Source organism: Bos grunniens, chromosome 21 (assembly GCF_055505025.1).
Source record: "Bos grunniens cultivar Pamir isolate PY7600 chromosome 21, Bosgru_T2T1.0, whole genome shotgun sequence".
Classification (NCBI taxonomy): Eukaryota; Metazoa; Chordata; class Mammalia; order Artiodactyla; family Bovidae; genus Bos; species Bos grunniens.
Window position 1 is genome coordinate 47,323,614 of NC_141185.1, and position 22,345 is coordinate 47,345,958.

General features: G+C 42.9%; 1 protein-coding gene across 4 annotated transcripts; it reads right to left on the reverse strand.

The window, feature by feature from the left end:
* Window positions 1-4,517: 4,517 nt before the first annotated feature.
* On the reverse strand, window positions 4,518-22,324 carry WHAMM (WASP homolog associated with actin, golgi membranes and microtubules). 4 transcript variants are annotated; one of them, XR_015150009.1, is made up of 10 exons: window positions 21,618-22,324; window positions 18,871-19,044; window positions 17,984-18,134; window positions 15,996-16,165; window positions 14,659-14,824; window positions 11,892-12,345; window positions 10,566-10,652; window positions 10,229-10,324; window positions 7,518-7,992; window positions 4,518-5,292 (listed from the first exon to the last, which is right to left on the reverse strand). XR_015150009.1 is itself a non-coding variant. In XM_086364335.1 (10 exons), exons 1-10 carry the CDS (start codon window positions 22,224-22,226, stop codon window positions 4,991-4,993), a joined length of 2,418 nt encoding a protein of 805 aa, XP_086220461.1. In that variant the 5' UTR covers window positions 22,227-22,324; the 3' UTR covers window positions 4,518-4,990. The 4 variants fall into 4 exon arrangements, 3 of the variants coding, with proteins under 3 accessions (XP_086220461.1, XP_086220462.1, XP_086220463.1); XM_086364335.1 differs by having other exon boundaries at window positions 11,892-12,079; XM_086364336.1 differs by having other exon boundaries at window positions 11,892-12,079; window positions 21,169-21,649.
* Window positions 22,325-22,345: the final 21 nt, after the last annotated feature.

Genomic DNA, 22,345 nt, shown 5'->3' on the forward strand with positions numbered 1-22,345 from the left:
CCTTTGCAACCGAATGAGGGTTTAGGGGAGTTGCCATCAATTCCAGCTCCTGCTTCAGGGCAGCCCCACGCTTGGTGTGCTCAGAGATCACCTGCCATCCAGCTGGTTATCTTCTGCCTTCATGAAGTCAATACTGAAGCTTTATTTATTTTTTTTTTTTTTACAATTTTTTTTGATGTGGACCATTTTTCAAGTCTTTATTGAGTTCATTACAACATTGCTTCTGTTTTATATCTTGGTTTTTTGGCCATGAGGCATGTGGGATCTTAGTTCGACCAGGGATCGAACCCACACCCCTTGCATTGGAAGGTGAAGTTTTAACCACTGGACCACCAGGGAAGTCCCCCAAGGCTTTTCTTAACCCAAGAGGCAGTTTTCTGCTGCAGGGCTGTCCTTCTGAGCAGAAGGCAGCAGAGAGTGTTATGCTTGTGTTCCTGGCTATTGCAGGAAAAGCTAATCTCAGAGGCTCATTCTACTGGGAAAGATTTTTCCAGAGCTGTTCGAGCAGATTATTCACATAGCAGAGTCTGTGCCCGGCAGAGAACCAACTTTTCCCAAATACGTGGAGGAGGTGTGAATCTCAGTTCACAGCTCAGGAGTAAAAGCAATACCACCTTCTCTATCATCCCTTCATTCAAGAAAATTTCTGTTTGGGTCCTCAGTCTACCAGCCTCATGCAGTTTGATCTCAGTCACTCCTGGGACCCCCTTTTCTCCAGAGGTGAGTTTTCAGAGGCTGAGGGCTTACATAGTCCGAGGATGGTAGTGGGGAGCCTATGTCTGCTGAGATGTCCCCTGTTCCTGCCCCTGCCCTCTCACTCCACCACCTCTGTTTCACAATTCCCCAGCTTTCCCTGTCCTGCATAAATCCCCATGAGGCTGTCCTAGGCTCTGACCCCAGATCCTCTATGCACCATCCTGTTTGACAGCAAAGGTTGAGTGGATGATTTGACTTTTGTGTGTGCATGCTCAGTCGCTTCAGTAGTGTCCGCCAGGCTCCTGTCCATAGGATTCTCCAGGCAAAAATACTGGAGTGGGGTGCCATGCCCTCCTCCAGGGGATCTTCCTGACCCAAGGATTGAACCCATGTCTCCTGCAGCTCTTGCACTGCAGGTGGATTCTTTACTGCTGAGGCACCTGGGAAGCCCCAGTTTAACTTGGAAGGCTGCTAGCTGGATCAGCCGATGCGTGTTTGCAAGAGCGAGCACACTACTGAATGGAAGTGATTCTGTGGCCACTCATGTCCACTTGCTTTCCAGACCCTCCCAGCTCACTCGTGAGTGGCCTCAAGTGCTATGTGAACTACCTCCCAGAGGGGCCTCCTTACACCAATGAGGCCCTGTGTTTGGGGCACCAAATACCAAATGCCCCTTCTCTGGAACATTTGGGAAAATTGACCTCAATTTTGCAATAATCTTCCCATGAATGAAGTTTTCCTTTCCAATTCTTTTTTTAAAAAATATTTATTTATTTAATTCACTTATGGCTGCACTGGGTCTTTGTTGCTGTGCTCAGGCTTTCTCTGGTTGCAGCAAGTGGGGTCTGTTCTCTAGCTGCAGTGCACGGGCTTCTCACTGAGGTGGCTTCTCTTGTTGTGGCTCCCGGGCTTTAGGCGCGTGAGCGTCAGTACTTGTGACACATGTGACCGTGGGATCTTCTTTTAATTTCAGCATTCGAACCCTTAGTTGTGGCATGTGGGATCTTAGTTCCTTGACCTGGGATCGAACCCTTGTACCCTGCATTGAAAGGTGGATCCTTAAGCACTGGACCACCTGGAAGTCCTCATATGAGTTCTTAAAAGCAGAGCACCTTTCCTGGCTGTGGTCATAAAGAGATGGTAATGAAAGAAGAATCAGAAAGATGCCGTGTTGCTGACTTTGAAGATCAATGAAGGGGCCACAAATCGAGAACTGTAGGCTGCCTCCAAAAACTGAAAGAGCTTCTAGCTTCTCCCCTAAAGCTTCAAAAAAGGAATTCAGCCTTTCTGACACCAGGATACTAGCCCAAGGAGACCCACACTGGACTTCAGACCCATGGAATGGTAAGATAATAAATCTATGCTGTTTTAAGGCCATATATTTTCTGTAGTTAGTTCTGGCAGCAATAGATAATACCGATAGATATAATAATAATATTATTATAAATAGATAAACCAATATACTCTTCCCATGAGTTTACGTATCTGAGAGTTGAGAAACTCTGCTATGTCAATTCAGTCAACTACATGGCTTCACATGATGGGTGGTCATTAATCAAAACCTCTTGATTCTGGCTCCTGCTACTACTACCTGCTTGATTCCCCAGTTCGGATGCAGGAGAGGGAATGAAAGAGCACATGAATAAGTCAGTCTGATTGGCCCAGCTCATGGTCCTTCACTCTGGGACCATCCACAGGATGCCTCCAGTTAGGGATTGGCTGTCCTAGAATCAGCTTTGGCCAGAAGGCCCATCGTGGGATATGAGACCTGGCCAGCGCAGGCTGCCCTTGTGGCTGGGGCTATGGACGGGGAAGGCATTGTGACTGGTGTCCTGGACAGGATGCAGTGGTCCTACAGGGGCCAGGGAAGACTTCAGAAAGGAGGATGCCGTGGAGTTGAGACTGAAAGGTGGGTGTGGATTTGCCAAGACCAGGTGGCAGAGGCCTGGTATATCCCCGGCACTGAGGCTCAAGAGAGCAGAGCCGTGTGGAAGCTGGTGGCAACCTGCTTGGTGTTGCTGGAGTAAAATGTGTGGTGGGGGAAGGGGCGGTGGGGGGCAACAGCCAGGTCCTGAGGGCTTGGCACGCCACACCAAGGGGCAGCCTTTACCCGTGTGGGTAGGAGAGTAGAGAAGGACATCACAGGGAGTGGTGGAGACTGACTGATAGCACTCTGGAGGGTGGACTAGGGAGGTTTGAAGCCAGACAGTAGGAGACACTACTTGTCCCCCACTGTGACTCTGGATCCTCTGAGGCCAGTGTGTGTGTTCAGTTGCCAAGTCATGTCTTGACTTTGCAACCCCATGGACTGTGGCATGCAAGGCCTCCCTGTCCCTCACCATCTCCTGGAGTTTGCCCAAGTTCATGTCCATTGAATTGGTGATGACATACAGCCATCTCATCCTCTGCCACCCCCTTCTCCTCCTGCCCTCCATCTTTCCCAGCATCAGGGTCTTTGCCAGTGAGTTGGCTCTTTGCATCAGATGGCCAAAGTATTGGAGCTTCAGCTTCAGCATCAGTCATTTCAATGAGTATTCAGGGTTGAGGCCAGAATCTGGACTTAATTCCCAGCTTGGCTGGAAGAAGCGGGGAAAAGGGAGAAAAATGAGGGAGAGAAGGTTCCAGAGAAGTTTTGATGCACTAAAGATGGTTGGGTGAGGAATTTTCTTTGGAGAACTCTCTGAAAAGGATTATTTTTTAAAAGCTTCTCATTTTTGGCAGCCCTTAGAAAGCAAATTCTGAGAATTATCCAAGTCTGAATAAGCTCAATCGTGTCTCAAAATACTGAAATTACAATAATTAAAAATACTGAATTGCAAAATAAGCACAAGCGAAGTCCAACAGAGCTCTGATTTGGCCATTTTTAAAAATACCAAATTCTTTCTAGAGAAGAGTTTTGTGCTGAGGTTGGCCTGTCTCTGGTGGTGAAGGAGGCCAGGGACACAGCCACTGGGCCAGCTTCTGGGGCTTTTGACGGAAGCCCAGCAAGTAGCCTGCAAGATGCTACCTACGCAGGAGTGTGGCCCCATGCAACACACACTCCTAAACCCTGCTGGGAACCTACAGGAAGGAAAGGGGACCTGTGTGTCAGGGGACCAGGGCCTGGGCCCAGGGAGAGGAGTGAGGCACCTTCATGCCTGGGAGCCGGATCTGGGTCTGCATCACTCACGGTCAGGGAAGGTAGGACCCCTGGCAGTGGCTGCGCACGGAGATCAGGCTGTAGCTGCTGAAAAATCACCCAAGCCTCTCCCAGCTGTGCCGCCTGAGGCCCGTCAGTCAGCAAAGCAGCTGTAGGTAGGAACAGTTTGGGTCTGTAAGAACTCTGTGGAAACCAAGGAGGGTCAATTCATCTTGTTCTGAGAAAACCCAGGGTTGCCATGGCGAGAGTGACGCAATGAGGTTAGTGAAAAGAGTGGACTGCCTTGTATTGGTCTCTTCCCCTTTCCTATTTTTATTTATTTGGCTTCACTGGGTCTTAGTTGCAGCATGCAGAATCTTTAGTTACAGCATGCAAACTCTTAGTTGTGGCATGTGGGATCTAGTTCCCTGACCAGGGACAGAATCCCGGGTCACCTGCATTGGGAGCAGCGAGTCTTAGCCACTAGACCATCAGGAAAGTCCCACTCCTTTGCTAATTTTAACACAAAGCAAGAAGGAGAAAAGATTCCAGCATGAGTGCCTGAGGAGAATGACACTATTCCCCACCCTTAGTATTTGATTAAAAAAACATTCAATGTTTTTAATAAGATTTCAGCTAAACCCAGCCAAAGCAGGAATGGCTGTGTTAAGATACTCAGTTTCATTTCTTCATGAGTGACAGAGGCATTATAAATAGTTCTTTATTATGAGTTTATATTGTGCTTGATACATGAAATACATTTCATTTAAAATATTTAAAATAAGTCTTACTTATAAGCAATTTACTCTGATTATTGTTAAAATAATGTCCACATTCAAACCTTTCAATCCCAGCAAACCACTGCACACGCTTGGTCAGCAGTGCTTTCTACAGTAGCAGTGTAAACTTTTTTCAGAATAAGGGAATGATTCTAGGTTATCTGTGGTGAACAGTGATTACTGTTTCTCATGCCACCAGTGCTCATCATGGGTTCTCAGATGTGCAAGAGGCACCACATGTCTCCTTCCTTCCCTGACTTGAAGAGCCGCAGCGTTAAATAAAGCTGCAGCATCATACACCATGCCCTAGCTGATCTTCTGGGGTGTTGTGCAGCCTGTCTACCAGTGCCCCATCACACGCTGTATCAGAACAGGCCTTGGGCCCTTGGAGAGGAGCCTAATGATCCCACTCGTGGGGACCCTGTTCATCGCCTTCCTCCCCCTCTTCCTCCGAGTCAGCAGACACCCTCTTGATTCTCTGCAGTGCTGCCTTGATGCTCTTCTCCAGGTCGCTGGTGGGTTTACTGCTGGGGCTCGGGCCAGGGGCAGGGTGGACCTTCTTCAGTTTGACCCCCTGCCTTATGGCAGCCAGAATGTGCTCGTTGACTGAGGCTCGGGGAGGGGGCAACGCAGGCGCCTGCACCTTCTGGGGAGGGGCCCTGCCATGCCTTAGGGAGGCCAGCACTTCGTCCATCGACCCTGAAATTGAGTAAACAGAGCAAGGAGTCAAGGAATCATACTCTTTCTCCCCAAAGTGCCAAGACAATTTTGTACTTGTTAAAGGTGTCAAGTCGCCCATCAGTTAAGCCATGATTTAAACAAATGGTCATCATCCCATTAGACAAATGCTCTGAGCATCTCTAGGATATCTGCTATCTGCTAGTGTCGGCTCCCTGTTTGAATCCAGGATAGTCTCATCGTAATATTTTACCTTAACCACTGATCTTCCACCACTTCTTCAAATCCATAGCAACTCCCAGGCATAGTTGAAAGTCACCATACCTCCTGGTTAGCACGGCTGTTTCTGAAGACACAGGTGTTATCACCTTTTCAGGTGTCTCTGAAGACAGTTATGAACAGCTGGGTGTTTTAGTCCGACCCAGTGTGCATCGATAGCTCTGACATTCTATCTCCTCCATTTCCTTTCCCACTTAAAATCTTTTGACTGTACCCCGCCGTAATTCTCCAACTTCAGTCTTGAATATTAGTCAGTGATTACTTGTTCTGTGACACTGAAGTGAGCGGGTTTTCACACACAAAAAGGTTTAAAGGAAAACCTGAATTGGTGAACCCAGAGCAGGTGGTTCTGGCATGTCTGTATATAGTGTTTTAATTCCACCTACATTATCCTGAGGTAACTTAATGTGCTCTCTACTTTCAAGGGTGTGAAATGCTGTCAAAACACAAATTAGATCAGAGTTTCAAAGCCTTGGTGAGGAGAAGCTATTTTTCACTCTTGGCACCTTGAGCCCCCTGTGGTGGGTAAAATCTTTTACCACCTGCTGGAAGGGTGTGACTGTGGCCACTAATTTAGGGATCTTCCATGTGAGACTTAAAGGTCATTTCTAGTTCAGAACTGAAAAGCTATGCCATGGCTAACAAACACCTTGGATCTTAACCTATAACTTGTTCCACTTCCCTTCTAGGAGTCATAAGATAGACTTGCACCATCGAGGGCATTTTATGGTGTTAACTCACACTTTCTTATGCTTTTAGTGCAGTGAGGCAGTGGGTGTGTTACGAGTCAGGTCAGGAAACAACGTGTGCACATGTGCTCAGCAGGTAAGTCGTATCTGACTCTGCAACTCCATGGACTGCAGCCCACAGTCCACAGAACTTCCCAGGCAAGATACTGGAGTGGGCTGCCATTTCCTCCTCCAGGGGACCTTCCTGACCCAGGGATTGAACCCAGGTCTCCCACATTGCAGACAGATTCTTTACCGCTGAGCCACCAGGGAATCCCCGGTCGGGAACGAGGCACCCCCACAAAGACCTGCCATGTCCTATTTCTTGTCCAGGCCCGTGAGCTCTCACTTTCATTTACCACAGTGTTGCAGCAAAGCCCATGGAAATGGGCCATCTGGTCTCCACTTAGTAGTGTAGATGTTTTCATTTGTACTTGGTTCTAGGTACAGTGAAACCTTAAACTCACAATGACCAGAATACACATTAACCAGAACCACAGTTGGAACTGTTATATAATTCCCATCATCTGTCATAGTCCCCTTGTATTTGACCACTTCATTTTACAAAGATTTTCCACAGTAAGGTTTCTCTGACCACCACTCAGACTACAAGAACAGCCCTCCATAGTCTAAAATTCCTCCAAGATAATTCCAAACCAGTATTCTGCTTAAGATGTAACAATTTAATTCCATGAAGGACTCACAGGTGCAACAGTGAGCTTAATTCAAAGCAACACTAAGCATGTGGCAGAAATCAAACACCGATGTCTTAAAAACCTGAGAAGGGACTTCCCTAGTGGTCCAGTGGCTACGACTCTGAGCTCCCAATGGAGGGGGCCCACTTTCAAACCCTGGTCAGGGAACTAAATCCCACATGGCACAACTGAGAGTTTGTACGCTACAACTAAGAAGATACCACATGCTGCAACTCAGTCCTGGCTCAGCCAAATAAATAAATTAAAAAAAAAAAAAAAGAACCTGAGACAGGTTGATTCTTAAACAGCCTCAGAGATCCCAAGTCATGTGACCACTAATTGTATAGAGATGTTTCCTCGATTTAGGCTCAGATTTAGGCTCTGCTAATTTTGCAATAAAAGTGACAAGGTAACACGTACTAGAATATTTTAAGACTGTAGAGCTTTATGAAAAAGATTTTGATTTGAAGATGATGGCTGCTAAAGCTGGAACCCTCTAACCACTTAACCACCTCGGCTGAGTGGGGACAGTTGGGAAGATTACCTGGGCCACTAAAACTGTCTGCGGGACCACGTGGGTTCTCAGTGGGTGATTCACACACTAGTGGAAGTGGCTGATCATCTTTCACTGAAGTCCCGAAGCGTAAATTCCGATGATTTGCAGGTTGAGAAGAAAAGGGCTGAGCAGGGAGGGGCGGCGGTGGTGGTGGGGGAGGAGGTGGCGGGGGAGGCAGAGGCGGCGGCGGCGGCAGCAGTTCCTCACTTGACGTGGAATGTGTTTGGTCACCAGTTGGAACCAAAGTCGGGACAGGGCTGTCTCCAGCACAGTCTTCACGCTCAGGGGTTTTCACAGTACTGACTTCAGACAAGGGAGCACTTCTGGTTTTCCTACAGGATGGACGGATCACGGCTGTCATCTGAGAAGTCGGTGCGGGTGTCTGCTTGGGTAGTCCATTCGGCAGGTCTGGAGTCACAGGTTGTGAGCGAGAGCTCTTTAGGACAGGCTGGCCTGGACATCTCTGAAAATGAAAAACCATTCTGAGAAACTGGCTACGATCACAAACCATCAAAATGCTAGAGCTTTCTATAAAGGAAACCCAAAGACTTTCTTTGTGTGGATCATTCTAATTCACAAAGCGGCTGCTTCTCACTTTGCACAGCCACCCTTGCTACTAAACCTATATATTGAGGAACAAACATTTGTATGCTTTCATATAATATTTTTCTCTGTAATAAAGATATGAAAGGATACATACAGATGAAAACACTCATCATATTTTTAGTATGAAAGATCAGAAAACAAATACAAACAAAAGACAGTTGAAAAAATTATGGTGAGTTTAACATATCAGGCAGCCATGAAAAATCATAAATAGTACAAAGTTTGTGAAACATCTTTTAAAAAAATGCAGATGATATGGTGTGCAATGCATAACCATGTAAAAACAGATCTATGACAAATACCAGCAGTGTGGACCTCCAAGTGACAGTTAAAACAGGTATTACAGATGTTTCTCTAATGTTTAGACTTCAAGTAAATTTTATAATTTAAAAATATTAATTAAAGATGTTGTACTCTCACAGGTATAGTTTGCTAAAGAAAAACCTCACCTTACAAAGAGCTAATCTTGAGGGGTGTACACCTCCATGGACCAAAAAAACTGCAACTTTCACCAATTTAAGGTCAACTTGTTCCAGTTTGTTGGTGGATTCTTTCACCTTCATACCATGTAAATGTGAAAATCAGGGCTCTGACTAGTTCAGGGTCATGGAGCTGGACTTGGATCCCTTGAATCCCCTCCTGCACAGTGACTCTGCTGTGCTCATCAGTACCCTCTGGAATATGGATGAGCTTTGAAAACATTACGCTGAGAGACCACTGACCATAAAGGACCACTTATATGAAATGTCCACCGTAGGTAAATCCATAGAGACAGAAAGCAGATTAATAGTTGCCCAGACCCAGGGAGGTAGCAGGGAATGACGGCTACTGGATATGAGATTTCTTTGGGGAACAGTAAAGATGTTCCAGACTGATTGTAGTGATGGCTACACAACTCTGTGAATATAATAAAACCTTTAAATGGAAGAATTGTATAGTGTGCAACGTCCATGAATAAAGCTGCTTTAAAAAAAAAAAGATAATGAGCATGAATGTAAACGCCTAGCACAGTGCGTGCTATACAGCAGGGATCAGAGTAGAAAGTGTATCAGGGACTTCCCTGGTGGTCCTGCGGTTAAGAATCCACCTTCCAATGCAGGGAACGTGGATTTGATCCCTAGTCTAGGAACTAAGATCCCACATGCCTGGGGCAACTAAGCCCACGCATGGCAACTAGAGAGGTCGACTCACCACAGCAAAGACACAGTGCAGTCAAAATCAAAAAAGAGAGAAGATGAAGTTGTAAAATATGATGTATTCACTCTGGTGGCCCCTGTTTTTCTTGTTGGTATTGCACCATGCATCTTCAGTACCTCATCCCAGACTTATGTCTGGGAGTGGGTGGTTTTCTATTTTGGGTCATTATGAGGGTATATGACGAGAACAGGTTTACACTTTATGTTCAACAAGTTTAATATTACTTTAAGTATCTATTTACTTAAAAAAAAACAAACCTATTCACTTTTGAAGAAAAGAATTTATTGGGAGTATAGTTGCTTTACAATGTTAAGTTTCTGCTAACTGCAAAGTGAATCGGCTTTACATATACATATATCCCATCTTTTTTGGATTTCCTCCCCATTTTGGTCACCACAGAGCACTCAGAGGAGTTAACTGTGCTATACGGTAGTTTCTCGTGAGTTATCTATCTTATATATAGTATCAATAGTGTATATATGTCAGTTCCAATCTCCCAGTTCTTCCCACACCCCCTTGGTATCCACGTTTGTTCTCCCTGTCTCTTAAACCTGTTCACTTTTAACAGGTCACTTAACTAATGTCACAATGTTTCCTCGACCAAATTTTAAAGCCTTCTTTATTATAAATGAGGAAAAGCCAGCTAGAGCTGAGGGCAATTTAACTATTTTTGGTTTTCCCTGCCAGTTAACAGCAGGGTGAGTGGCAAGGTCAAAAACATCTTGATATTTCTAATACTTTTGTTTTTTATTTATAGACTACAAATCATGGCATTTGGGGAACATTTTAGGTCCCAAATCATCTCTCCCTAATACTTAATATTTTTCTCCTCGGGTAGGTGATCTTCATTTATTTTCCCAGAAAACACAGGAGAAGCGAGGATTTATAGAACTCACCTCTTTAAATGCTCTTAATCGTTGGAGGGTTTTTTGGCGTTCTTGGTTTATCCATTCTCTTTTCTTTTGTTCCTCCTCTTTTTTCTTGTCTCTTTTCTATATTTAGACAAACACATATCTGTAAGCTTCCCAAAAGTCTTGAGAGACTGTAACCTAACATTCTTGCCACCCCCCGCCCACTGCCATGTCCGTACCACCACCCCCACCCCGGCTGCAGGGCCACACTGCACCAGGCCCTCAGGATCCAGGCTGACCAGGCAGTGGGCTCCACTTTGCACAAACTGAAGCCCATGGGTCACATTATGCAAACATAAAACATTTTTCTTCGACCACTCACCCTCTGAACACTGTGGTGCTGATGAGAATATTTTATTCTTTCTTCAGCCTGTTGCAATCTGAGTCGATGATTTTCTTTGCATTGATCCTAGGGGAATAATGTAATTTCACTGATCTGTTTTTTAACTTGGTTATAAATTGAACACTGCATGGCTTTTAATATTACCATGGGGTGGCATAAAAGGTTGAAAGAAAAAAAGCACTGCATTTGGGCTGTAGTATAAGGCATTTATTAATAGGAGTTACGGTGTGATTCAGTACATCTGCCTCCTCCTCAGTCACATGACATGGGCTGATTGGCTGCTTACGGAAATCCCTTGTTCCTGGTCAGGAACGTCATGGCTGGGATGCAGTGCTTTGAGAGATGAAAAAGCAAGTCCTCCATCCAAGTAGAAATGAGAGGACATACAGGAGCCCCACATCCTTAAGTGGGAAGTGTCCTAAGGATCTGTTTCAGTGCAATTGGTATAAACACATTTCCCCCTAATGTTCTAAATATTTCCAAACATACCTATATAACACATCCAAGCTACTTTCCAAACATACCTACATAACACATCCAATCTATAATATCTGAACAATTATATTAAAAACTATATCATCTGGGAATTCCCTGGTGGTCCAGTGGTTAAGAGTCTACTTCCCAACACAAGGGACACCAGTTCAGTCCCTGGTCCCGGAAGATCCCACATGCCACAGGGGAACTAGGCCCGAACACCACAGCTACTGTGCCTGTGCTCTAGAGTCTGTGCTCCACAACAAGAGAAGCCCCCACTCACCACAACTAGGGGAAGCCCACTCAGCAATGAAGACTCAGTGCAACCAAAAATAAGTAAATAAATAACTTTAAAAAAAAACTGTATCTCAAGTATGCTTACCCCTTCTTAGTATGTTACCTTTTTATGTAATCACAGAGTTTTTAAAAATTAGGAAAAAAATCACTCACCAATTATAAGGACTGAAACAAGCCAAATATTGTCTGATTGACATTTTATAATCAATTAAAAAAAAATTGTTATCATTTATTATAGCTTCTTAGAAGTTTCTACCTACTGTGATTTTTTAAAATGCCTATGTATGTCATAGACATTCAATCAATAGTTGTTGAAAGACTTAATTAAAATCTAAAGATGATTAAATCCAAAAGGAAAAAAGAATCTTTTTAAGGAAAAAAAAACTGTAGTGTATTTTAATTGTAGCCACTGATATCTACATTAAACACACATAAAATGAATCATTCATAAAAGCCTTATTTTCGAACCTATCTTTTGTAAAAGAAGAAATCCCCCAAAGCTGTGAGACAAGAAGGCCGCCCGGGCGCACCCACCTTTCTGTTCCTGAGACGGGCTCTCCTGGCACAGATGCTGCCCCGCTTTGACTCCAGCTGCTGGCACTGCCGGCTGAGCACCCCCACCTCCAGCTGCTTCCCTTCCTGTAGCCCCATTACACCATCCATGACCGTAAGTTCCTCTGGGCTTTCACACGGGTCGTAGTAGATCACTTCATCCTGTTTATCTAGAAGCATATTAATGATTTTTAAAAACATTTTATTAAAAATAATGCATACTTTTTTTTTCTTTTGGCTGTGCTGGGTCCTCTGCACAGGCTTTTTCTAGTTGCAGAGAGTGGGGCTACTCTCTAGTTGCAGTGCACGGGCTTCTCATTGCAGTGGTTTCTCTTTGCAGAGCACAGGCTCTAGGGCACTCAGGCTCAGCAGTTGTGGTGCACAGGTTTAGTTGCTCCGCGGCATCTTCTCAGATCAGGGATCGAACCTGTGTCTCCTGCATTGACAGGTGGATTCTTTACCACTGAGCCACCAGGGAAGCCCATGCATACTTTTTTTAATGTAAGGATAGTTAAAGGTTCTTACAATTAACAGGTATATATATGTGTCTGTGTATACACACACACATGCAACTTACATAGTTACATGTATCAATAAAGATAATTAGAGAAACTTTTCCATGTGATAGAAATACAGTTTTAATGGCAACACAGTATTCTCGAATTTAAGCACTCTCTGTTCTTAGAATGTCACAATGTTCCATTAGTATCATTTCCACTGTGATGAACATCTTTGAATATAAATCTTTGTATACATTTTTTATTACTTCCTTTGCAGATGAATATTTAAGACTCCTGATCACTGTTGTCAAATCACCCTCCTCGAGAAAGGGAACATATGTTCTACCAGCAGTATGTCATTAAGGTACCTTAATGATATTTAATCTTAATTACGTACTGATTTTTTAAAAATACATGCTGACTGTAACAAACTCAAGTCCTACAGAAGTACATAAAAATAGAAAGTAAAATTTTCCTCTTTCCTCACCAAATCTTTGTCCTTTTATTCCCAGATGAAAATATGAATAGTTTGGCATGGATCCTTCCAGATTAACCTTTTTCTAACAGAACTTCTTCCTAAATATGCAAAGTGCTTATAACGTGAAGCTAAAGTTTTTGAATACCTAGGATTAAATTAAATGTTCAGGATCTATATGAAGAAAATAACTAAACTTGGAGGAACTTTAGGGAAAAAAACAGACTGGAGTAAATGGAGAGACATACCATGTTCTTGGATGGGAAGATTCAAAATTGAAAAGACGATAATTCTTCCCAAATTAATCTCTAATGTTAACTGCAGTCCCAATAAAAATTCCGAGTTTTTTGGGTTTTTTGTTTTGAGCTTGTCAAAATGATTCTAAAGTTCATCTGGAAGAATAAAGGAGTGATAAGGAGTCAGAAAATTTTTGGAAAAGTAGATTAATGAGGGAAGGATTTGCTTTACATAATAATAGGAACAGCATGGTACCAGCTACCAGGAGCCATTCACAAATCAGTGAAAGAAAATAACAGTTCATAAATAGATCAAAACAAGTATGATAATCCTGGATATGGGACAGGTGACAAGTCAAAGCAACAGGGGAAATGTTTTTAAAATCAGTGGGTGGGACTGCTTAAGGATTCGGAGGGGAAAGTTTAGATTGCTACCCACATCAAAATAAACTTCATCTGGATTAAAGAGCCACATGTTTTTAAAAGCAAAATCATACAAATACTAAAAACAAAAGTAAATACCTGTGTAATTTTGGGATAAAGGACTTAGAACACAAAATCAGAAAGACTGAGAGAGGTGACTTCATAAAGATTAAATATTCCGAAAAAGCAAATGACAGAGCAATGATTTGCAACATATGACAGATAATAAAGTAACATCTCTAATACAGAAAGGGAATATTCCAAAGAAAAATGGTCAAAGACCATAAATAGGCAGTAAATAAAAACAAATGACCAGTAAACATACAAAATTGTGTTCAACATCACTTGTGAATGAAATAAATGAAAATTAGAAGATGCCATTTTTTTCCCCATCACACAGGCAAAGAATTTAAATGAATAAGTACAGGGAAACATTTTCATCATCAGCTGATAGGAGCATCATTAAGTAGAATGAAATTTAGAAATTAGAAAATAATAGTGGTTTGGGAAAATGTATATCAAATGATTGTTATAGTGTTGTTTTAACAATTAAGTGTCAAAATGTAAAACGTACATTGTTCTTGACCTGATTCCGTCTTTAGAAATTTATCCAGAGGAAAGAATGTCCTATACACAGAGACATATGTAAAGGAAGGTTCTTCACTACATTGTTCACAACAGTGAAAAGCGGATATCCCAGTATATCTATTTAATTGAATACTATGAAGCCATTAAAATTTTTGATGATTTTATAACTTTTTGAAATGGAAAGATGACTATTATATATTAAATGAAAAAGAGGTTACCGAACAGAATATGCAGTTTCGGTTTAAGAAATTGATAGATATTTCTAAACATTAGCATATAAAAAAAGCTACAAACTACAGAGTCTACAAAGTATCTCTAGATGATGGAACTGGAGTAATAACAGTTTCCCTTTGTTTTGCTGTGTGTTTACCAATGAACATATTATTTCAGTAACAAAAATACTGAAGGGAAACTGTATTAGAAAATTTCAGTATACAATATACAAGAAATAATTGATAATATGGTCTGTATTTCCTTGAATGTGTAATTTAAACATACCAAGATATACATTGAAATATAAATTTTACCTTTTATAAGTCTTTTAATGGAGTCCAACTGTGTAACAAGCAGTATTTCTTCATATTTTAATATCTCAAATTTAACCTCATATAATTCTAATTGAACTTCATAATATTGTATTTCTAAGTCATCTACAATGTTTATTTTTTTTTCTTGTTCTGGAAGATCTTCCATCTTGTTTTCATGAAAAAGATAAGAGCAAGTTAAAATAATTAGGACATTAAAAGCAAACTTTACAAGCATCTGAGTTATTTTCTATTCAGTGAAAGTGAAAGTATTAGTTGCTCAACTGTGTTCAACTCTTTGGGATCCCATGGACTGTAGCCTGGGAGGCTCCTTGTCCCTGGATTCTCCAGACAAGAATACTGGAATGGGTTGCCATTCCTTCTCTTCTCAGTATCAAATATGAAAAAAGCAAAGAGAGAAGAGACACTTTTCCATTTCACTTAGTGGGATAAAAATGCCTTCTTCAGCGTTGATCACAAATACTTTACCTCATCTCTGAAACATATGAAAACATTTAGGTTTTGAGCAAATAAATGGCAATGAAGTATTCACATGTTTTCTGCTTTAAAGTCATAATGTTATAGGAAATAAAATTGACTATGCTCCTAAGATGAAGCACCTCTTTGATTATTATAAAATTGTGCTGAAAACATGGCTTGACTGATTTTCAAGTATATTACCTACTTTGGTTCTGAGGTCAATGTGATCAAGTGACTGCGACAATACAATATTTCAAAAACATTTTAACTGAAACTTCACGGCCAAACTTTCAGTCTCTAAATTCTGAAAAGACCCTGATGCTGGGAAAGATTGAGGACAGGAAGAGGAGGGGGTGACAGAGGATGAGACGGTCGGATGGCATCACCCACTTCAGTGGACATGAGTTTAAGCAAACTCCAGAAGATGATGAACGACAGGGAAGCTAGGTGTGCTGCAGTCCATGGGGTTGCAAAGAGCTGGAACGACTTAGTGACTGGACAATAACAAAAGAAGATGGTACTGGGGACTTCCCTTGTGGTCCAGTGGCAAAGACTCTGCTTGCAATGCAGAGAGCCTGCATTCAATCCCTGCTCAGGGAACTAGATCCCACGCCACAGCTAAGAGTTCCCATGCTGTAAATAAAGATCCTACGTGCCGCAAGGAAGATCAGTGATCCCGTGAACCACAACTAAGACCCGGTACAACCCAATAAATAAATAAAATGGTGAAACTTACAAACAATTTTTTAAATAAAAAAATTTTTTAAGATAAAAAAGATGGTGTTGGAACAAGTGAGCAAGGATGCTACCTAAAATAAAAGTGTATTTGTAAAACAAAGCTTCACTTATGTTTGTCTTACCTTGCCCCGAATTTCAGCTCTTCTGTGATTTAAACACAGCTCTTTGGCTCTCATGAGTTGTAGAGCCTCCCGGGCTAACATCAGCTTGAGTTTTTCCAACCTGGGAGTTGCTGTGGCCCAGGCAGCCTGGCCGAATCTCTTCTCATCCTGCGCCATCTGTTTCTTCATTCCTGTTGGATTGTAATTAATAAAATAAAACTTAAATACAACTCATAATAAAAAAAGAAACTTTTCCTGAATGAATTCTGTTTATTGCCTTCTATGTTACCTGCAAAACATCCCTTTTAAAAGAAAACATGTATTTTAGTGATTTTTTTATTGTCACAAAAATAATACATGGTTATTTAGTATAAAATTTTAGATAAATTCATTTAAAAAAAGAAAATCATGAATCTCACATACTTAAAACAATTGCTTCTTACATCTTGGTGCAAATACTTCTGGGCTGTTTCTGTGTCTAACTAGACTAATAGGAAGATACAGTTTGACCAAAACAAACCACCAACCCCCCTCCCTGCACCCAGGATATCATTCTGCTTTATATCTTGTTTATTTCACTTACTGTATCACAGAATTTTTGCTATTCATAAAAATTGTTATAGAGAATCATGCTTAATAGCTACATAGTATTCCACTTTATGAATGTACTATAATTTAACAAACTGATAGATAATAAGTTGTTGCTATTTGTAACTACTATCAACAATGACTGAAGATTAGATAAAAGTACCTCAACCCAGGGACTTCCCTACCAGTCTAGTGGTTAAGACTCTGCACTTCCACCTCAGTGATATGGCCAAAAAAAACCAATAAACAAAAAGTACTTCACCCAGCCTACAGGACCATCTGGTCTTGTCCCTGCCTGTCTGCCAGCATTCTCTCACACCACATTCTCTGTACAGGCAGACCACAGAGGTAGTTCAGGTTCAGTTCCCAACCAACACAGTAAAGTGAATACCACAATAAGCAAGTCGGATTTCTTGTCTCCCACTGTATACAAAAGTTATGTTTACACTGTACTATGGTCTAGTAAGTGTGCAGCAGCCTTATGTCTTAAAAAAATGTACAAACCTTAATTTAAAAATACTTTATTACTAAAAAGTGCTAACCATCATCTGAGCTTTGAGCTGTAATCTTTTTGACATAGGAACATCAAGTATCACTCATCACAGATCACCATAACAAAATGTAAAAGTTTGAAAATTACCAAAATGTGACTGACAGAGACACAAAGTGGGGCAAATGCTGTAGGAAAAACAGTAGTTGCTATTCTTAAAATTTATTTTTATCTTTTGATTGCACCACATGGGATGTGAGATCTTAGTTCCCCAACCACGAATCGAACCTGCACACCCCCCTGCACTGGCAGCACAGAATCTTAACCACTGGAGCACCAGGGAGGTCCCAGCACTTGCTATTTTATAACAGACTTGCTCAGTGTAGGACTATCACAAACCTTCAATCTGTAAAAATCATACTATCTGTGAAGTGGGGTAAGGTACAGCACCACGAAATGAGCAGTGAGATGAGGTGTGTCCGTGCTGCGCTCCAGCCCGTGGCTTCGTCATACTTGTCAAGCTCCCTCAGACCAGAGGGCCTTCGTAAATGCTACTCCTGCCTGAACACCGTCCCATCAATTTTCTGCTCTCTCCACTCCCATTTAGCCTTCAGATAGGAGGGCAAATGCCACTTCTCAGAGGCCTTCTGTGACCACTCTGACTGAGCCTCATTTTTCTCTCCTAGGCTCTCAGTGCCCCATGTTTCTCTCCCTCATATAGCTTGTTGCCACTGCCATTTTCCATGTGTTTGAATGAATATATAATAAAGATTTCTCTTCCCTCATGTGACTTTACAGTGTCTATGCTTATCCTTATAGTGAATCCTCAGTACCTAGAAAATACAGAATCTGGTGCTTAAGAGGCACTCAAGTGTTTTCTGAGTACAAAGAAAATTACATGTATCTTAGTATAGCATTTTAACATTATTACCTGCTAATGCTTCTACCGTTTTTTCAAAATAATTCACTGTAATATCTTGAATAGAGACTATAGCTTCTTCAGCCTGTCGGGTCCATTCTTGGGCTTCCTTCTGCAGGGCAACTATCCTTTTAGGACCTAGATCATCTTCATCCAAAGACTTCTACAGAAAGAAGGGCAAGTTGTACCAGTAAGAGAGAAGAATCATGTAGAACCATTAGAAAATCGAAAGGAAACTGGTCATGTGGATTATTTAAACTACTTTTATTACTACTACTTAGTCAATTAAATTTCATTCACTCATCAGTTCCTTACTGAGTATAAACAAGGCTCTAAGTGCAGCATTCTCTGGAAGACAAAGGGATACTCTGGAGCATAAAGGAAAAAATACCCTACTTTACTCTGTACTACTCAAATAACTTTTTCTAGAAGGCAATACTGTCAAGCTGTGTTTCTCTGTTAATAATAATATATATTGTTTGGAGACCCCTGGTGGTCCAGTGGCTCACCTGCCAATCCCAGGGACACTGGTTTTATCCCTGGTCTGAGAAGATCCCACATGCTATGGGGCAACTAAGCCCGTGCATCACAACTACCTTGTCTATGCTCTGGAGCCCACAAGCCACAAGAGAAGCCCACACACCACAAGTGGAGAGTAGTCCCCGCTCACCTCAACTAGAGAAAGTCCACACGTGGCCCAGCACAGCCAAAAATAAATAAATACATTTTTTAAATGTCTTCATCTTTAAATCAATTTAAAAAATAAATTCGATGTATCTACAATATTATCGAAACACAGGGTGAACCCAAAGTGGAAACACAGATTGAATCATAAATGCAACTAAAGAAACAGTATGTCATAAACAGTAAATCTGATAAAGTAAAAACATAAAACGTACCAAAATAGCAAGCTTACATGAAGTTGCAAGTTCTCGCATGTCCCTGAATGGCTGCAGTAAATATTGAAAGAACATGGTTGTCGCAGTAACTAATTCCTGGTACGCTTCATCTTCCTCTCGATACACATTCATTAATGCTACCATGGTGTTGGCTTTTTCATGCCCTTGAAGCAACTAGAAGGCAAAATGTAAATAAAGTTCAATTATGGACAGGATAAGATGATACCAAACCAACAGAGCTAAAGAAACCTGAATGTTCCTAACATTAACACATCAATTTAAAATGCTGATTAAACATGAAAATGCTATTGTCCTCCAACCAAAATGCCCAGGAAGAATGGTTAAATAAATCATGGTACATCCATAGTAGAAATATTATTATTGTAATCATTTATTCAGCACTGTGCTTTTGAAGACCGGTTCTGTAATCTGGGCACTTTTATAATAATAAATGGGAAATAGAGGAGGATGTAGAGTTGAAAATTTATGTCCTAAGTATGTAGTACATGTACTAAGGACTCAGAGAAAAGGGCCTGAGAGAGGATATTTTTCCATCACTTTTTTGACCATAAAGGTATTGTGAGAATGCACTCCTTTTTTAAAACTGCTAAGGGACTTCTCTGGTGGTCCAGTGGTTAAGACTGCATTTCCACTGCAGGCGGCATAGGTTCAATCTCTGATCAGGGAACTAAGACCCTACATGCCGTGTGATGCAATCAAAACAAAAACAGACAGACAAACTCATAAGGACATACAGATGATTCCAAGTACTTCTCCAGGTTAGTATTCCCACCAATTCCCCAGCAGAGTAGACTCATTCACAGCATCACAAATGGGGCTGTAGCCTCTGAAGAATGCTTCTGAGGCAGGGCAAGAAATAAATCGAACACTTATAATCTAGAAAAACTCATTTGGTAAGAAACTAATTTACTGCCCAGGAGAAGAGAAATAAAATCAATTAATAGTATAAACTCCGCACCCCCACCCCTCGGTCAGTATATCCTTAAATTCTTCTATTTCCTTCCCTCCGTTAAGGATAAAGTGATCTATGTTCAGTAGTCATTTTATCCAGGTGATAACAGTAGGATTATGCCCTGCCTCAAAAAAAGAAAGCAAAAGTTTCCCTCAAGAAAATTAAAACACATGAAAAAGTAAACTTAAGACAATGATGTTTTTCAGCCTTATTTCTTAAGACTATTCAGACTTCAAAACATTCAGTTTCACTTTCTGTATTCTAGCAATGTTAGTAATTGGTCTAATTCTAGAATCAACTGCTTTCCTGTTCTAAATATGAGCTGAGTACTAAAATTATTACATGCTCTTCCATGGATGCAGTGTATTTCATATTTAAGCCTTCACCCTCCCCCCCACATGTTCCAGGTGAACAGGTGAACTATACCAGTGTCAACAGCTAGCTTAACAGTATGAACTATACTAGTGCATAATACCTCTGAATGAACTCAAACTTGGATAAAGTGTATATAACTTTTACAATAGTAACATATGTTAGTTTAGGGGAAAACCACTTCTCTCTCTGAGAAACCAGGTGTCTGAAAATTAAGTGATTCAACATGATAAAGCTGAAGATCTAAGGCCAACTAGCCTGAAACTGCCCTGTGGTTTCCTCATTATCAAGTGAAATAAACCTATGAGAAGTGGGTGTATAAAAAGCTCATTCTGTATTTAGCTTGAGAGAATATAAGATTTTGAAATGTGGCTAAATTGTTCTTACACCTCCCCTTCCTCAAATGAATGCAGAGAAAAATCATTCTGATTAAGAACGACCTAAAGTGAGAAAGAAATGGCAACCCACTCCAGTGTTCTTGCCTGGAGAATCCCAGGGACAGGGGAGCCTGGTGGGCTGCAGTCTATGGGGTCAGACACGACTTAGCGACTAAAACAATAAATACAAAGGGCAGGCAAGAGGCATGTCCGGGTGTAGCACAGAGAACTTAGTCTTGACTTAGGAATAGTCAATTCATTGTGGATATATGAGCCATGTTTTCCTCTTAAACCCTTTTTTGAATCCTCTTCAGTTCTGTAAACTTAGCGCTCAAAAAATGAACCGTTCAATCACTCTAACAACCTCTTTCAAGCTTAAAACTGCTTTCCTATTGCTGCTGTTCCAAACTGATGAATACAGCTCGTAACCTATAGGCTTTCCACTGGACCAAGTCTATTTTGTTTTATTGGCCACACTGCGCATGCGGGGTCTTGGAAGCCAGAGCCCCCTCGCAGTGCAAAGGGGAGTCCTTTCCTTGGACCAGCAAGGAAATCTCCTCACCAAGTCTTTCTTACCTCAAAAGCCTGGGTTCTAGAAGCTCCTTCATCCTCTAACACATCTTGTCTCCCTTATGGGGCTTCCCCTCATACACGGGAACCTGCTTTTGTTTACATTCAGTCCTTGTTATAACTTCCTACACTCATAGGATGTTTCTAGTTTCTCTTTCAGTATTCTCTGGCATTTCCGGTCACAACAGCCTCCTCCGCCAATAACTCCAGGGGAAAGGTTAAAGAGCCTACTCTGGCTCTTAACTGCGAATAAAACTTTAACTCAGTCCTCTCGCCAGGCCCCGTGCGGGTTCCTCGGGAAGTCCCCTCGCTGCTGTCCGACAGGTGATGCACCTGCGAGGCTGCGCGCCCCTTCCGCGCATCACGCAGATAACGGGCAGACCCCACTCTCGCACTCGTCCCTCCCCAGGCAAAGGAACACGTAAAGGACCTGCGTGGGCCCGGCGGGAGCGTACCTGGCGCAGCCGCGCGCTCGCCTCGTCGCGCCGCGCGCGCAGGGCTCGCTCCCGGAATTCTCGCGTGCTCTCGCAGTCGGCCGCGCAGCGCTGGCCGGGGAAGAGCGCGTCGCGCACGGCCGCGCCGCCGCAGCCGTCGGCCGCCTGGCCGAGGTAGCGTTCCAGCTGCCTGCACAGCTCCTGCAGCGCTGCCTCGCCCGGGCCCGTGGGCGCCGGCCACACCAGCGTCCACAGCCCAAGCCCCAGGCCCCAGGCCCCGCCGCCGCCCACGTCTAGCTCCGGCGGCAACCGCGGGAAGCAGGGCTCGAGCGGCGGCCACAGCGCTGCCAGCTGACGGTGCGCGCCGCGGAGCCCGGCGGCCGAGAGCAGGCCCGCCCAACTGGGCGGGGGCGCGGCAGCCTCGGGCTCGGGCGCGGGTTCGGGCCCCGCCTGGCTCCCTTCGCGCCACCGCCGCCGCTGCGCCGTGCGGTCGTGACAAGTCACGGCGAACTTGCCCTCCACATCATTCCAGGCCACCAGGAAGCGCAGCTGGTGCCGCTCGGGCTCAGCGAAGAGGTCCTCGCGGACCGGTACCCAGCCCTCCAAGCTGTCGGGCTGCTCGTCCTCCATGGCCGCCAGCGGTCAGCGCCCGGAGGGCTCGGCTCTCCCGAGCCTGGTCTCCTCGCACCAGAAGCCGCTGCACAGTCCGGACGGCGTCATTTTTCGCTGAACTGGAATCGGCGTCAGCA